This window comes from Narcine bancroftii, chromosome 12 (genome assembly GCF_036971445.1).
Source record: "Narcine bancroftii isolate sNarBan1 chromosome 12, sNarBan1.hap1, whole genome shotgun sequence".
Lineage (NCBI taxonomy): Eukaryota > Metazoa > Chordata > Chondrichthyes > Torpediniformes > Narcinidae > Narcine > Narcine bancroftii.
The window spans coordinates 55,383,892-55,400,206 of NC_091480.1; the positions used below are offsets into that span (position 1 = coordinate 55,383,892).

Consider the following 16,315-nt stretch of genomic DNA (forward strand, 5'->3'; position numbering starts at 1 on the left):
TACGAAGTCAAACTGCTAGAAAAGATACTAAATTAAGGGAAGGGACAGAAGATCCCGTGGTCTCTAGGGAACAGCAAGACCCCATTATGCCTGAATCTACTTCTGTTGAAATGTCTGTTAAGGATCTTGAAGATAAGATATATTCTGTATCGAGTCACTTAGCTAATTTTGTGAACCTGTTTATTTCCAAGATTAATGCGATGGCAGAAGCCATTAATGGAGCTTTTAAGCTTGAAACCATTGAAAGATTTGAAATGTGTGATCAAGGTTTAGTCGATGCACAGGATCAACTGCAAGATGAAAATAGAATAATTGAAACATTGCAGATCCAAAATAAAAATTTAGCAAAAAAGGTTGATTATTTGGAGAATCAATCTAGACGGAACAACGTGAAAATTGTTGGTTTGCCAGAAGGCATAGAAGGACCAGATCCAAGAAAACTTTTTACTGAATGGATTTCACGAGTGTTAGGACAGGATAAATTCCCTGAAGGTTTAATACTGGAACGTGCTAATAGAGTTTTAAGAAGAAAATCTTTTTCAGGACAGAATCCAAGATCTGTTTTGATCCGTTGTTTAAACTATTGTGACAGAGAGACAATTTTACGTACGGCTATTAGAAATGCCCAGCAAAATAGATCTCCTTTGATGGTTCAGAATAATCCTGTTTTCTTCTATCAAGATTTGAGTCAAGAAATTATGTTTCAACGACGTGAATTTAATTCTGTGAAAGAACGGTTGTGGAAAAAAAGACATAAGGCAACATTCAGGTATTCTGCGGTACTGAAGATTTTTTAGGATGGAAATTAGCCAAAGTTCTTTGACAATCCTAAAGAGGTTATGGACTTTGCTCAGTCTCTACCAATCATGCAGTTTCAGGAACGATGTAGTCCTTCAAGGTCTCCAAAGAGAGTAGAGATGTAAGGTGGGATCCAGATTTTTAAAAGAAATGGAAGCAATGGTGACCGAAGTGGTAACGTTGATTTTAAAAAAATAAATCTTTTATCTTTTTTTTTGAGAAGAGTTTAAATAGTTTAAATAATGATGATAGTTTAATGAAATGGGAGTTGGGAGAGGGAACTGGGTGGGCACTAGTTTCCAGAAGTCATCAGCTACCTGTGAGTTATCTCACCCCCAATATTTTGGGGGAGTTACCGCTTTGGGCGGTTTAAACAGGAGGAGGTAGTTGTGACCTCCGACCTGTTTTTTTTTTCTTTTTAATTTTTGGGTTAAGAAGTGAAGGTTTTTTTATTATTTTTTAAAAAATAAATAATTTTTTTTAACTCTTTTTGTTTTCTGATTGTAATTGAGAGGGAATTAGGAAGTTTTTTATTTTCTCTCCTTTTCTCTTTTTTTGGGGGGGGTTTCTCTTTTTTCTTTATTTTTTAAGAGGATGATGTCACAGAAGATAATAAGTCAAAAATTGAGGATGTTGAATTAGATGAAGAGGAAGATGAGGGGAAAGGTGATAAGAAGAAAAAGAAGAAAATTAAGTACAAATACATCGAGGGAGAAGAGTTTAATAAAATTAAGTTAATTTCGATAGAGAATTTTGAAGATGTTATAAATGAAGAATATGGAGAATTTTATAAGAGTTTGAACTTTTTTCTTTTTTTTTATATAAGGGGAGGGGAAGGGAATAAAAAGTTTATCTGATTGTTTTTCTAAGGGATGTTTTTGTTTTCTCGATGAATTATAAAGGAAACTTGGTATTAATGGAAATTCTGTATTTATGTATTATTATGATTTTTTTGAATAATAGATATGTGGTTGATATATGATTTTAATATTTGAACTTAGTTTTAAAGTGGATTTCATTTGTTAAATACATGTATTATGTTTGATTTAAATATATGTTTAAGGGTATTATTTTAGTATTGATATTTTTTTTGTTGTTAGTAATTTTTTTTGTTAAGTTTTATCCTTTTTTTGTAAGTGGGGTTTTTTCTATTTTATTTACAATATTGTTAATTAATTCTTCACTCTTTATTTTGGGGGGAGGGTTGGACTAATTTTAAATTAGATGATTAATGTTGTGTTATAATTATTGGGGGGGTTATTTTGTGTAGTTTAATGATGTAGTATTCTAATTTTTATTATCTTATTTTTTATTATTTCTTTAAATGTAATTTTTATTTTATTCATGTCATAAAATTTTAAATAAAGTTTAAAAAAAAAAGAAAGAAACAGAATTGTCGGAAAACTCACATTTGTATAAATCAGAATAGAATTCCTAAGATGTCAACATGATCAAACGCAATCTCGTCTTTTATGAATCTTATTAATCTGTCTTTTAGCCATAGCTGATTTTAATTGACCAGCCAACAATTTACCTGATTTATCTCCATGTACATAATATTGACTTTTAAGTTTGTTGTTGACTTTCAATAGGGCCTGTTAAAAGTAAATCATGTTGTGTTTGAAGTTCTACATTTTCCTTCTCAAGATCAGCATTAGATATCCTTGAATATACTTGATCAATTTCTTTAATCCTATTATTCAGTAATAATAATTCCTCCTTTGTATGTTTTCTTAACCCAGCTTAATAGGAAATTATTTGTCCCCAGAGATATGCCTTAAATGTATCCCAGACAATTAAACTCAACATTTCCTCAGTTAAATTTGTTAAGAAAAAAATAAGAGGTTTGCTCCTCAATAAAGTCTACAGATTTTTCATTTTGAAATAGGGGCACATTAAACTGCCACTGCTGGGCTCCTGAAGTAACATCAGAAAGTGTAAAAGGCACTTGATCACACTCAGCAATTGCACCATAAGTACAATACATTACCGAGGGAACTAATCGATTATCAACCCTGGAATATTGATGATGAACATGTGGGGAGGGGAGGACTCTATCATTAGAGTGTAGAAAACACCATCCATCAACAAGTCCATAATCTAACAAAAAAAATTGATTAAGGTAGCAGATTTATTAGGCAGCATTGGATTTGAGGAAGATCTGTCAATTGATAGGCTAAGGCAGCAGTTTAAGTCTCTGTCCATGTATTAGTTCAAACTCATCAGGGAAGCAAACCTGCCTAAAAAATTCAGGGTCATCAACATTTGTGCCATACATATTAATCAGAGCAACTTTCTGATTACACAATGCACCTGTAACTATATTTTTAAAAAATCTACCAGTAAGATCTATGATCATATTAAAGTGTACAAAAGGAACATTAGAGCCAATAAAAAGATACACCTCTAATTTTAGACTGAGATGAAGAGTGAAATTCCAAACCCTTTCAAAACTTTTAAAAAAAAACTAGTCTTCTTTACGAATGTGAGTCTCTTGTGCAAAAATAATATTGGCATTTTAAAAACCTTTTTACGCTTAACTGAGTGTTAAAATTACCAAAACATTTAAAGATCCATATAAATTTAACTTCCTTTGATAGATGATGTGAAATAATTTTTCTAAATGGTCTCCATTGGCTTTATCTTTAATTGGTCATATTAATGCTATTAAAATGATCTTACCTAAATTTTTGTATATATTTCAAGCAGTCCCAATTTTTAATTCCAAAATCCTCTTGATAATATTGACTTTAAAATATCTTCTTAGAATAAAAAGAAACCCAGATTGAGTAAATTCCATTTGCAGAAATTAAAGAAAGTTGGTGGTATGGTGTCCTGGGTAAACTTGTACCTCTCACTTTGTTCGTTTTAGAATGGTCACAGTGTTTGAGCTTCTTTCTTTCTTCTTTGGCTTGGCTTCACGGACAAAGATTTATGGAGGGGTATGTCCACGTCTGCTGCAGGCTTGTTGGTGACTGACAAGTCCGATGCGGGACTTGCAGCGGTTGCAAGGGAAAATTGGTGGGTTGGGGTTGGGTGTTGGGTTTTTCCTCCTTTGTCTTTTGTCAGTGAGGTGGGCTCTGCAGTCTTCTTCAAAGGAGGTTGCTGCCCGCCGAACTGTGAGGCGCCAAGATGCACAGTTGGAGGCGATATCAGCCCACTGGCGGTGGGCGGTGTTTGAGCTACCGAAAGAAAATAGACACACACGCCGAGAGCATTTCAGTTTATACAAATCTTTATTACAAATTCTAAAGCTGATATCAAACTACAATATAACCATTTACGGAGCGGAAGGACTAGTCCCAACTGCCGAAGCGAGGCAACGACCGCACACTCGTAGTAGGTTGTCGGGGCGCCGGTAGCAGCTTCACCACCTCCCCTGACCGGGACGTTGGCTGGACTCAAGAAGTTCTTCTTGCTGAGAGATGTTGCCACCTCTCGGAGAGTCTCAAACTTCAGCAGCGGGACCATGGCTTATGTTACCCAAAACTGCTTACCCAAGCACCTATTCCCAGCTCAAAAAGAAAGATAAGCGAGGAGGCTAGCATGCCTAGGCTTCTATCGAATAACATAATTTTCAGCTTATCACTTTGAATACAATGGTTTATTTTGCATCAAGGTTAGGCCTCTGACAGTCTGTGACCAAAACAAGCAGAAAGATTAAATGTTCTTGGTACACAGATGTCCTTTCATCAGATAACTGCATCTCTGGCCCCTCGGTGGAATTTAGCTTATGTCTGCTGATTCTAAAAAACAAGCAGGTTCTCAGCCTTGCAGAAGCAAAGGCTGCAAAAGTAAAAAACATGGTTTAAATCTTCCATTACATATGGCTTTACCTAATCTTAGATTCTATTGTTGAGCAGTTAACATTTGTTGTATTCTAGATCTACTATTCTGAAAAATTTGAATGCCCTTATTGGGTAGATATGGAATTGAATTCTGTGCAGAGGTATTCAGTAGCCTCTTTATTGGGAGCAACTCTTCCTTTTATACTTTTTAAGATTAGTTGACATACCTTAATCATACATTATGGATTTGGAAGTTCTTTGACTTGAAAGATTTTATTTTATCTCGCACCATTTCTCTTGATTCTTTTTTTTCTACAGTCTATAAATGATCAAGCCTTCCCTTTTTGGAAAGTTAAAGGAATCATTTTATTTTCAGATATTTGTTTCTAGATGGTAATTGAATGTATTTTGCACAATTATCTCTTTCTTTTTTTTCTTTGGCTTGGCTTCGCGGACGAAGATTTATGGAGGGGGTAAAAAGTCCACGTCAGCTGCAGGCTCGTTTGTGGCTGACCAGTCCGATGCGGGACAGGCAGACACGATTGCAGCGGTTGCAAGGGAAAATTGGTTGGTTGGGGTTGGGTGTTGGGTTTTTCCTCCTTTGCCTTTTGTCAGTGAGGTGGGCTCTGCGGTCTTCTTCAAAGGAGGCTGCTGCCCGCCAAACTGTGAGGCGCCAAGATGCACGGTTTGAGGCGTTATCAGCCCACTGGCGGTGGTCAATGTGGCAGGCACCAAGAGATTTCTTTAGGCAGTCCTTGTACCTTTTCTTTGGTGCACCTCTGTCACGGTGGCCAGTGGAGAGCTCGCCGTATAATACGATCTTGGGAAGGCGATGGTCCTCCATTCTGGAGACGTGACCCATCCAGCGCAGCTGGATCTTCAGCAGCGTGGACTCGATGCTGTCGACCTCTGCCATCTCGAGTACCTCGACGTTAGGGGTGTGAGCGCTCCAATGGATGTTGAGGATGGAGCGGAGACAACGCTGGTGGAAGCGTTCTAGGAGCCGTGGGTGGTGCCGGTAGAGGACCCATGATTCGGAGCCGAACAGGAGTGTGGGTATGACAACGGCTCTGTATACGCTTATCTTTGTGAGGTTTTTCAGTTGGTTGTTTTTCCAGACTCTTTTGTGTAGTCTTCCAAAGGCGCTATTTGCCTTGGCGAGTCTGTTGTCTATCTCATTGTCGATCCTTGCATCTGATGAAATGGTGCAGCCGAGATAGGTAAACTGGTTGACCGTTTTGAGTTTTGTGTGCCCGATGGAGATGTGGGGGGGCTGGTAGTCATGGTGGGGAGCTGGCTGATGGAGGACCTCAGTTTTCTTCAGGCTGACTTCCAGGCCAAACATTTTGGCAGTTTCCGCAAAGCAGGACGTCAAGCGCTGAAGAGCTGGCTCTGAATGGGCAACTAAAGCGGCATCATCTGCAAAGAGTAGTTCACGGACAAGTTTCTCTTGTGTCTTGGTGTGAGCTTGCAGGCGCCTCAGATTGAAGAGACTGCCATCCGTGCGGTACCGGATGTAAACAGCGTCTTCATTGTTGGGGTCTTTCATGGCTTGGTTCAGCATCATGCTGAAGAAGATTGAAAAGAGGGTTGGTGCGAGAACACAGCCTTGCTTCACGCCATTGTTAATGGAGAAGGGTTCAGAGAGCTCATTGCTGTATCTGAACCCGCTAATAAATATAATATACCCATCACTTTTTTAGATACTTTCAAATTAGAAATTTTCTGAATACTTCACTGCCAAACTTTCCAACTTTGTCTCAACCTGATTTAGTTAATACTTTTTTTCATTTGAACCCTTCTCATAAGGGTTTAATAGGCAACATTTATAATAAGTTATTAAGATTGAAATCAAATTCTAATGACAAAATTCAAAGGGCCTGGGAAGAGGAATTTCAGTTACTTCTTCCAGAATTATGAGAGGAGATCTTTTGATTGGTTAATACCTCTATTTTCTCTTTGTGGGTAAAGACCAGGCAATTAAATTTTATTAATAAATTCTCAGGATAGGCTGCTCAGACTTTTCCCTTTTTTAAAGATTAGGTGGGGTTTTATAAAATAAAAAATGTATTTTTTTTGAAGATTTCAGTTTGAGATGAGAAAATATTCATTAATTGTGGTGTAATACAATATTTTATAGATGTCATATAATGATTTTTTTTCATTTTTGATTGTGTCCTATTCTCATTCATTTTGTTTACCTGTAATATGATCAATTTAAAAAAAGAAAAAAAAACAATTGAAGAAACTATCATTGACCCATCAGGCCAATATGTATGAGTTAATTGTCAGCTTTATTCAGAACCTTGGACACTTCTAAATTTATATGCATCTAATTGAGTAAATCCTTTACTCAAGATATTTTTCTTAAGGTGTCGGGGGAACAACAAAATATACTTGTAGGGGGTGACTTTTAATTTCTGCTTGGATCCTGTCCTTGACAAGTCAACACTGACAAAATAAAACCAGCCAAAACTACCTTGGCTTTTATGAAAGATTTAAATTTGTCAGGTGTGGAGGCAAACACACCTTCGAAACGGGGACTATTTTTATTCCTGCCCCCATAACACTCATACTAGGATTGACCTTTTTCTGTTGTCAAACCAGCTAATTCACAGATCATTAGTCTCAATACTTATTTAGAACCTTGTTGGATCATTCACCCCTGACGCCAAGGGCTATTTTGACGCTAGGAAAACCAACCAACTCATATAGATGGCATTTGAATCCCACCCTTCTTCAAAAACCAGAATTTTGTAAATTTATTGGAGACCAGGTAAAGTTATTTTGTGAGACAAACTGTCCCTCTGCTCCTAATAGTTCTATATTATGGGACATATTTAAAGCCTATTTAAGGGGACAAATAATCTCATATACAAAAGGTATTAACAAGAAATGCATGGCAAACATAGGACTGGAAACAGAAACTCTGAAATTGGAAAAAAGTTCCAAAAGTCTGGTTCCAAACAAAAAGCTCAAGTACAATAAAATTCTAAGAACTAAACAATTGGGAGAGAAGACACACAAGGTCTTGTCCTGGCGACTGAAAACGGGAAGGTTCGAGGACAATTAATGAAATTCAAACTGAAGTGAGTTCAGTCTCATATAATCCAATAAAAATTAATAACACAGTTAAACAGCAAAATCGCCAGAAGACTTGACCAAGATTTATGATTATTTTGTCCACTGTTGAACTGCCCACACTTGACCAAGAAGATCAAACAAATTTGAATCTCCCCTTTACCCCAAAAGAAATTGAAAAAACCTTTGACTCACTACAATCCAATAAATCACTAGGGGAGGATGGTTTCCAGTCTGAATTTTATAGAGAATTTAAAGACTTGTTTATACCACTCATCTTGGATATAATTAACTTAGTATCTAAAACCCAAACTCCACCTGAATCATTCTCTACTACCAAAATCACTGTGATTTTTTTTATAACTCTTATTTTTATAACTCTTATTATAAATTGATTTCTAAAGCCCAGCCTAACAGGTTTGGCCAATATTTGCTGAAATTAATAAATCCAGGCCAGAGTAGCTCTTTAGTATTATCCACTATGCAAAATCCAAGACCGAACCCAGTATTGCTGCAGCTTTAGATGCTGAAAAGGCCTTTGATAGGCTGGAACGGCTCTATTTATTTTGCGTCTTGGCGAAGCTCTGGTTTGGACAGCTGTTTATTAACTGGGTAAAAAAAACTCTCTATCATAGATTGATGGACAGATTTCGGAACGTTTCCCTTGAGCAGGTTGAGTCAACAGGGCTGTCCATTGTCTCCAGGACTTTTTGTTTTGGCTATTGAACCTCCTATCTGAAACAATAAGACAAGACCCAGATATAAAGGGTTTCAAAGTGGATCAGACAAACCATAAAATTTAATCTTCTGGCAGATAATGTAATCCTGTATTTAATAGACCTTGTAAACTCCCTCACCAAATTAGACTTTATTAAAAGCCTTTGGTGAAGTTTCAGGATCTAAGGCAAACTGGGAAAAAAGTGAAATTATTCCACTGTGGCGGCTCACCCACGCGGCAGGTAAATTGCCGCCAGCAGTTGCAGTCCAGTCCACATTCAGAGACGTACTCAGGAGCTCTCAGTGCAGGGCAAAACAACGGACAGGAAGTTGACGTCACTTCCGCCCTGCACGGGCGCTGGGACCAGCATGGACCTTTTAAGTGTGTGAGTTTGAATCAGTAAATGAGTTAGTTTGAAACTCTATTCGGCTCAGCATGTTTCTTCCACTTGCGATGGCCAAGAACTACACCGCTAACAAATTTTGACTACACTGAGTATCAGCAAACAAGCCCGTTTAAGTGGCCCTCAAATGGTATAAAATATCTTGGAATAATGGTGGATAATGACCTCCAGAATCTGTACAAACTTAATTACCTCCCATTACTCAGTAGAGTTGAAGAGGATTTGACCAGGTGGGTGAGTTTGCCCATTACTCTAATTGGCAGAGTCAACTGTGTGAAAATGAACATATTGTTGAGGTTACAGTATCTTTTCCAGTCCTTGCCCACTCCACTACCCCAAACTTTTAAAAACCCGTAATAAACTTGTTGAACAATTTATATGGACCTGTAAAGTACCCAGAGTATCTATGGAAAAATTAACATGGGACTCTAGATATGGGGGAATTCGATTACCCAGTTTAAAAAAAAAAATTCATCCCTTTTAAGGGTGATGGTGTTCACTTCTGGATACAAACTGGATTATACTCCCTAAAAGAGAAGGTATGCAATGATTTTATTTATAAATGGAACTCCAGGACTCTATCCAACTCATGACTCATGAAGGTTCTGGACTGAAAAGGGGATTGTCACCAAAAACACCTTTGAGACTTTGAACAGAAAAATTCTGGAGACTTGGCATCATAAAGGGATACAACATCTGGAAGACTACTACGAAAAAAAGTCTTTATGTCGTTTGAACAGTTGAAGAGGAAATTCAGCCTGCCCAACAAGACCTTCTGTTAACTTCAGTTAAGATCCTTTTCTAGGACCAGCTCGGGCCCTGAAATGACTTTACTGGGACTCGCTGAAGTAGAGAAACTGCTTAATGAAGGAAGTGTATGTAAATTTATTTCTTGCTAATGAATGAGGGCCCAAAGTCAGGTTTGCATAAATCTAGAGTGACATGGGAGTCAGATTTGGACATAACAACTGATGAACAACTCTGGTTAGGTCTATGTCAAGGAAGTTTGTTGGCTACTATTAATGCCAGGGATAGATTGGTTCACTATAATTTTCTCCATCAGCTGTACCTCACCCCATAGAAACTACAGAAATATGTACCTGAGTTGTCATAGATGTACTTCAGGTGTGGTATAGAGGTTGGCACCTTTTTGTACTCTACCTGTATCTGTACAAAGGTGAGACCCTTCTGGTATGACCTCTGTAACACCCTGACTAAGATCACAGGAGTCACCTTCCCAATGGACCCAGAGCTTTGCTTACTGGGGAACTTTACTAGGAGATTGTTAATTAATTTCCAAATTAAATTTACAGAAATTACTTTATGTGTGGCAAGGAAATGTATAGCAGTAACATGGAAATCTAACAACCCCCCCATTTATAGATGGTCTTCGGAAATGAACAGCTGCATTCCTCTTGAAAATATCATACATAATCTTAGAAAAGGATAGAACACCTTCCTGAAAATTTGGCATCTCGATGCCTAGAGCATATAGGCACTTCACGGATGCCACTATAGGGATGTGATCATTCTGGCTAGCCAGTAGACCTCTGCAAAGAATATAACATGGTGGTAATATCGTGTTTCTGTGCTTCACTGTATGCACTGACGATGGGATTTTTCTTTTTTTCCCCTTTTTCTGTTTAATTTGGTTTATACAGAAAGGGTAGGGAAGTAGGGTTTTCTTTAATTATTAAATATACTTAAAAATGAAAAATAAAACATTATAAAAAAGATATGCTTAAAGGTACTTTGATGAAATAAAACCCTCCTACTGACCTTTGGACATTTCTGATCCATGGCTCCTGCAAGCAGTGAAAGAATACTGGTATTTTGAACCTCAAGTCCATGAATTGTGAGCATGTCGAGGATCGGCATAATTGGCCGAAGGATCAGTATGCTTGGATCCCATCAGGTACCCCTTGCTGCTTCTGTGGAACATTTACCTCATTAGCCACCTAGAACTGGAATGGAAATAAGTCATCCTAAGTTTTGAGGGACTGCCCAAGAAAAACTGAATCCGCATAAGATGAAAAGAACTGTTTTTCTCAGAAGATTCAAATATCCAAGGTCGGCCAATTGTTTAATCAATGAATCAATTTTGTCTAAAAGTACTTTAATTGACAACATAAATTTGGATTATGTTATGACATTTCCATCCACTCCCACTACCAGCATTGAACTGCTCAAACTTTGTGCACTATTTTCAGGATACAAACTACTGTTTCTGGTTTGATCATTTCTACTTTTGTCCAGTAGGTCATTTAGCACATGCAGAATATTTGGTTCATCACAGTGTGGGAATAGACTTGCACCAAACTGTAATAGGGACAATATACAAGTAGGTGGAAGAAAAAGATAGTTTTCTGATTATCAAGTGAACCATCTCTGACAGAAAGCATTTGCTCAACCCAGTTTTAAAAAGGTGTTTTTTTTATATTTCTCCATCCTCACCAATACTCTTCCTCTTGCATTCCTACACATCAAAGCCAACCTTCCAAGGGAAATGTCAGTTAAATAATCAACCCAGACCAGGATAAGTTTCAAAGTTTGGAAGTGACGGGTGGCGGGTATGAATGGAAAAAAGCATTTAGTAGTGGAAACTCCTGTTTTGCAACTGCTTGCCTCCCTTGGAAACCGATTATGGACTTCAAATTTAATGCTTGAAGATAAAATGTGTCACATACTCATAATCCTCAATGGCTTACTCACTTCCATAAAAAAGTATTATTTTTCCGATTTACGGTAGATTTAGAATTGATCAGTTTCCTTTTTTTTTCTGTTTAAAGAAAACATTCGGCGATCTCTCAGAAAGGTTTCAGTTGAAAGAACGGTTAAAGTGCAAGAACTTCACGTGGTATCTGCAAAATATCTATCCGGAAATCTTTATACCAGATTTCTCTCCAATACGTTATGGGGCGGTGAGTTAAATGATGCATTAACTTTAACAAGCTTTGACCTGTTTAAAATATGACTGAATTGCGGTTCTGATTTAAAAAAAAAAATTCACTTTTTGAAAGATTTAACAGGTATTGAGCCACAGATTGGAAATTACCCTCTGTTTAGCATTTTCAGAACAAAAGGTATTTGGAAACTTGTATTTAGACTTTCCAGTGTCGATGCTGTGCAATTGCACAGCAAAAGGAGGTGTAAGGCGCTCCTTCTGTCCAATAGCCTACAGGTCACCCTTGGGCAAGGTGTAGTTTACCCTCCCAATTAGGATCACGTGAAGCCATGGATTGCAGATGGTGGGTGGTTTTTACAGGCAGATTCTATAAATTGGAATTTACGGTTATAAAACTAAAAATGCTGGGCCGATGAATCTGCTGCTCAGTGGCCAGGGTTACCCATCCAGTCCAGCCACTGCAACTGAAGAAAGCGACGGGAAACCACTTCAGTATTTTTCCCTTGAATAATCATGAACTCAACATCGACTACAGTCTCAGCTCAATGATGGAGCCTTCACCGAAGGAGAACAGGGAGGCAACAACTACAATTCAGAGGGTCAGAGATCGTGATGGATGGAGAGATATAATCGCCCACACCAAACGGCAAGGCACCTGGATGAATGATGAATTTAGTCTTTGTGCCACTTGTAACTTGTAGTGTGATTTCAGGTCCCCAGTAAATATTCTAAAGTATTCTTACTCGAACAATTTTCCTCACAAATCTTTGGGTAATATGGAAAACTTGCATCAGAAAAAAAGGATTAAACACATTTATCTTTGATACTGTAAAAAGAGGGTTAACTTGTCTGTTCTGTGAACTTCTCAAGAGCTAACTATACTTTTTCTCATTTGCATTTTGAAAATCCACGAACCAGGCTGGGCAGGAGCATTTGGCTCTGTAGCTACTGACTATATTTCAATAATATAGTAAAACCCCTGGTATCCGGCACCTATGGGGATTGGTAGGTGCTGGATAAGGGCATTTTCTGGTTGCTTGAGACTTGCTTTTACAATGACCAACTAATACACCTGTACTAAGAATAAACCGCTCAAAAGACAAAAACTCTATACTGTACTTACACTGAACAAATGTCACTTGCATGAATATATAAACCTCAAAATATTTCACTTTATTTTCAGACACATTCTTCGAAAACATTTATTCGTCACTGCACCTGTAGGTTCCTCCCACTTCATGACTAATAACATTATAGATAATTAACACCCCCCCCCCCACTCCCCAAGTTTACAGATAAAGTCTCTGACTGGGGAACTGTTACTAAGCAGGGATAAAGAGTTGCCCCAACGGCAAGCGGCATCAACCAGCTCTTCATCCTGGGCGATGCCATTGCTGTTTCACACAACTTTATTCAAACAGCTGCTACAAGCAAAGCTCGACCAAGCCTCTTCGCTGGCTGAATATTTCCTCCCATCTTCACCAAAGTTTTGTGTTACTTCAGAGAACTTTACCTATTATTTTATTCTTATTTATTTAATTTTTATAAATTTGTTTTCCCTTTTGCTGATTGCTTGAGGCTGCCAGTTGTTTGAATTCCAGAAACCAAGGGTTTTACTGTAATTGGAATAGCAAGTTGTTTTTAAACCATGTTTGTTTAAAATTCTGTACTCCTTCATGCTTTTTTAAAATGGGGGTAAATTTTGCTGTTGTTTACATTCCTATTCTCTCAAATTCTTTCCTTTGACCCCTCTCCCAGGCTTCAGATTTCTGTCTGGTGTTATTAAGTTTTTACACCTTGCACTCCAGTGCTGTCTATGAGGAGTTTATACGTTCTGCCTGTGTCTGCGTGGGTTTTCCCTGGGTGCTCAGTTTCCTCCAACCCTTTAAAATGTATGGGGTTGTCAGTTAATTTGGGTGTAATTGGGCGGCACTGGTTTAAATGGCTGGAATCAGCTTTTACCATGCAGTAAATTTCAAAAAAAAATCTCTCCATGCAATAAACCCTAGAAAAATCTGTTCAATTTAAGATTGTGATGTTCCAGGCAGAACCAACTTGAGGTTGAAGGGCTGTCAACTCTTAGTTAAATTTGGAGCACTTTTAATCTGTAGGTGCATAGGCGCAGGGTTAAGACTTCCCAAACTAATGACACTGTAGGAGTCTTGCAGCCATCAGGCAGTGGATTGGTTCACCCCTTGAATCTGGATTGGATTTAACAGTAAGGTTAATGCTTTGCAATCTACTTTTCTGTTCGGCACTTTTAGAAATTATTTGTTGCACAGATTATTGGAACCACCAATTTCTATCTTGTACATTATTTTACAGATTAAAAACAGGGGAACCGAAAGCTGCTTGGATGTGGGCGAGAACAATCATGGCGGGAAACCTCTGATAATGTACCCATGCCATGGAATGGGAGGAAATCAGGTACCAGGCAATGATCTTTTGAAAAAGCAAGCTGTTTTAATTGTGCACCAAGTCTGTGCTCCTTTTCAGGATGGCATACTCTCAACAGGATTGTGAATTTATGCCCTTGTGAGACAAATTAATCAACTTTCCAAACCATACCAAAGATATGAATTTGAAGAAGCAACCCAAAGATTGTGTAAATAGATTAACAGATAGCAGATTGCCATTGTGCATTGGTGAAAATGCGGGCACTAATAATATTCCTGCTGTATGTTGCATTGGCTATGATTGAAGTTTGGAGATTTGGGAATATTGATAGACAAGATGATCAAGGTCTGAGCACCACACTCAACAAAAGGAAACAGGTAGCTATGTGGAATGCAAGTTGTAGGAAGCTGTGGTCTGACAAGTGCTGTGTTCCATTTGTGCTCACCAAGCCACTTGGAGATGAAACTTGAGCCCTGGAGGTGAAGGAGACAAGAATTTTGCAGCTGATTCTTTGTTAACTCGAGTTAGAAAGATAGAGAGGAAATTAGTTGTAATTTTAATCGGCGGGGGAGGAATAATGTGCTGATTACTTCCAAAATAAAAATGGCTGCGCTGCTGGAGCTGCTGTAACGCTGGTGCGCACCCACAGGAGCAGAGACACAGTGCTTCCCCATGGGTCCAACTGCCCAGTCCGACTGCTGTCAGCTCCATACATACTTTATACAACCTGTTAAAGGAGCTGACGGTGTTTATTTTAAAATCCTGCAACCTCCAGAATCTGCCCAAGATGGTGGCGCCTATGTACGGCCACAGCCTCAAGGAGTTGCAGACTCCAGGAAAGTAGAGGACTGGTGCAAGGCACCAGAAAACGGGGAGACCAACCTCTTCCCCCTCCCCCCACCCCAATTTGAGGAGAATCAGAGGAGACAACCCACGGGACGGTGACCATGGTGATTGGATAGTTGAAGAACACACAGGTGGTGGGCTGTTGGTGACTGGAGGCAAGGAGAGTGGTTAGTTGGATAAGATGGTGCCACAACGATAACAAAATCTACTTCAAGTTGATGAGTCCCTTTATATAAAAGTGTCTCAAGATTTACAAGAATGTCAATAAATAGTGGTTAGCACCTGTGGAATCCTATCTCTGCAAGAGTGCCTTGAGGAGAAATGCAGAGAAAATCAGTGGAGAAGGAACGATACCATAGCTTGGCTTATAAATGTTTTAATTGTGCTTGGAGATCTGTTATGTATGTTATTTTGATGATGTGCTATTTTTCTCCATGATGTTTTCAGTATTTTGAATACACAACCCAGTTTGAAATACGTCACAATGTTGGCAAGCAGCTGTGTCTTCGTGCCATGTATGGCCAAGTTCTATTACAACAGTGTAAATATACAGGGAAAAAGAGCGAAGTGCCAGGAGATGAACAGTGGGAATTTTTAAATGTAAGTGCTACATCTAAATAACAGTTTTGTCTATGAAAGGGGGATGTAACTAGCAACTTCATTCCCCACACCCCCCCCCCCCCCACCTTAAGGATAACTTTACATTTAGGGTGTGGTACCATGGCCGCCTTCCATCATCTCAAAGATGTGAGTCAAGTCACTGATAAACATTGGGAATTGGAACCTGGGTCATCTTTCCCTACTCCAGCCCAAGATGACCTTTGTTGTCAAGTGGATGATTGGGAAACTTTGATCGTAGGCAATAATTTACAACATGGTTCAGTGTCTGCTTTTCATGTGCAGGAGAGTGAGTTTGATTTTCCACTGAGGGAAGAGATGGCTTCATTTCCCATAGGCTGGTATCCACTGTATTCTCCAAGGTGGGTCTGAGCCTTGGTGACATTTTGAGCAATTTGTTGGGGATAATTCCCTGTTCCGGTTATAATTGCTGGTGAATTGATATTACTGAGTAAATCTCAGATTTGATTTGAGGTTGCAGTGGATTGTTCAGGGTTTTATATTTATGCAAATATATTCTGTACTTCAGGCTGTTTGCAGATCCTGAGCAGGTGTGTAATCCTACATGGGATTTTGATTGGGGTTGATGACAGTATTCCTGAGACATTCTAATTGCAGTGTTGGGTTTAGAGTTGACTACCATTGTGGTCACTTCCCAATCATCATACGGGGATACATTTCTCATGATTAGGATGATTGGTAAGAGGGCTAGAGCTTGGAGTATCACATCCTTGGTGCCTCGTATGGCTGCTTCTTGGCTT

The 16,315-nt window shown here is 38.6% G+C and overlaps 1 protein-coding gene and 1 long non-coding RNA gene across 27 annotated transcripts in view; one reads left to right on the forward strand and one right to left on the reverse strand.

Moving 5' to 3' along the window:
- LOC138747023 (polypeptide N-acetylgalactosaminyltransferase 6-like) overlaps positions 1-16,315 on the forward strand; it is a 187,742-nt gene that overhangs the window by 120,035 nt on the left and 51,392 nt on the right. For 9 of the 10 annotated variants that reach the window (XM_069905863.1, XM_069905862.1, XM_069905865.1 and 6 more), the window contains 3 exons: positions 11,578-11,709; positions 14,019-14,120; positions 15,384-15,536. In XM_069905863.1, coding sequence (XP_069761964.1) covers positions 11,578-11,709; positions 14,019-14,120; positions 15,384-15,536 — 387 coding nt within the window. Of the gene's footprint in view, positions 1-191; positions 1,765-11,577; positions 11,710-14,018; positions 14,121-15,383; positions 15,537-16,315 lie in introns of those variants that run through there. The other variant, XM_069905867.1, reaches the window with a different exon arrangement.
- The window catches only part of LOC138747026 (uncharacterized), a 76,787-nt gene that overhangs the window by 6,979 nt on the left and 53,493 nt on the right, over positions 1-16,315 (reverse strand). For 2 of the 17 annotated variants that reach the window (XR_011347251.1, XR_011347248.1), the window contains exons 8-9: positions 10,568-10,752; positions 8,121-8,402 (exon numbers count right to left, since the gene is read on the reverse strand). This is a non-coding gene — a long non-coding RNA (uncharacterized lncRNA). Of the gene's footprint in view, positions 1-8,116; positions 8,403-10,567; positions 10,753-16,315 lie in introns of those variants that run through there. The other 15 variants (XR_011347255.1, XR_011347252.1, XR_011347259.1 and 12 more) reach the window with 12 other exon arrangements.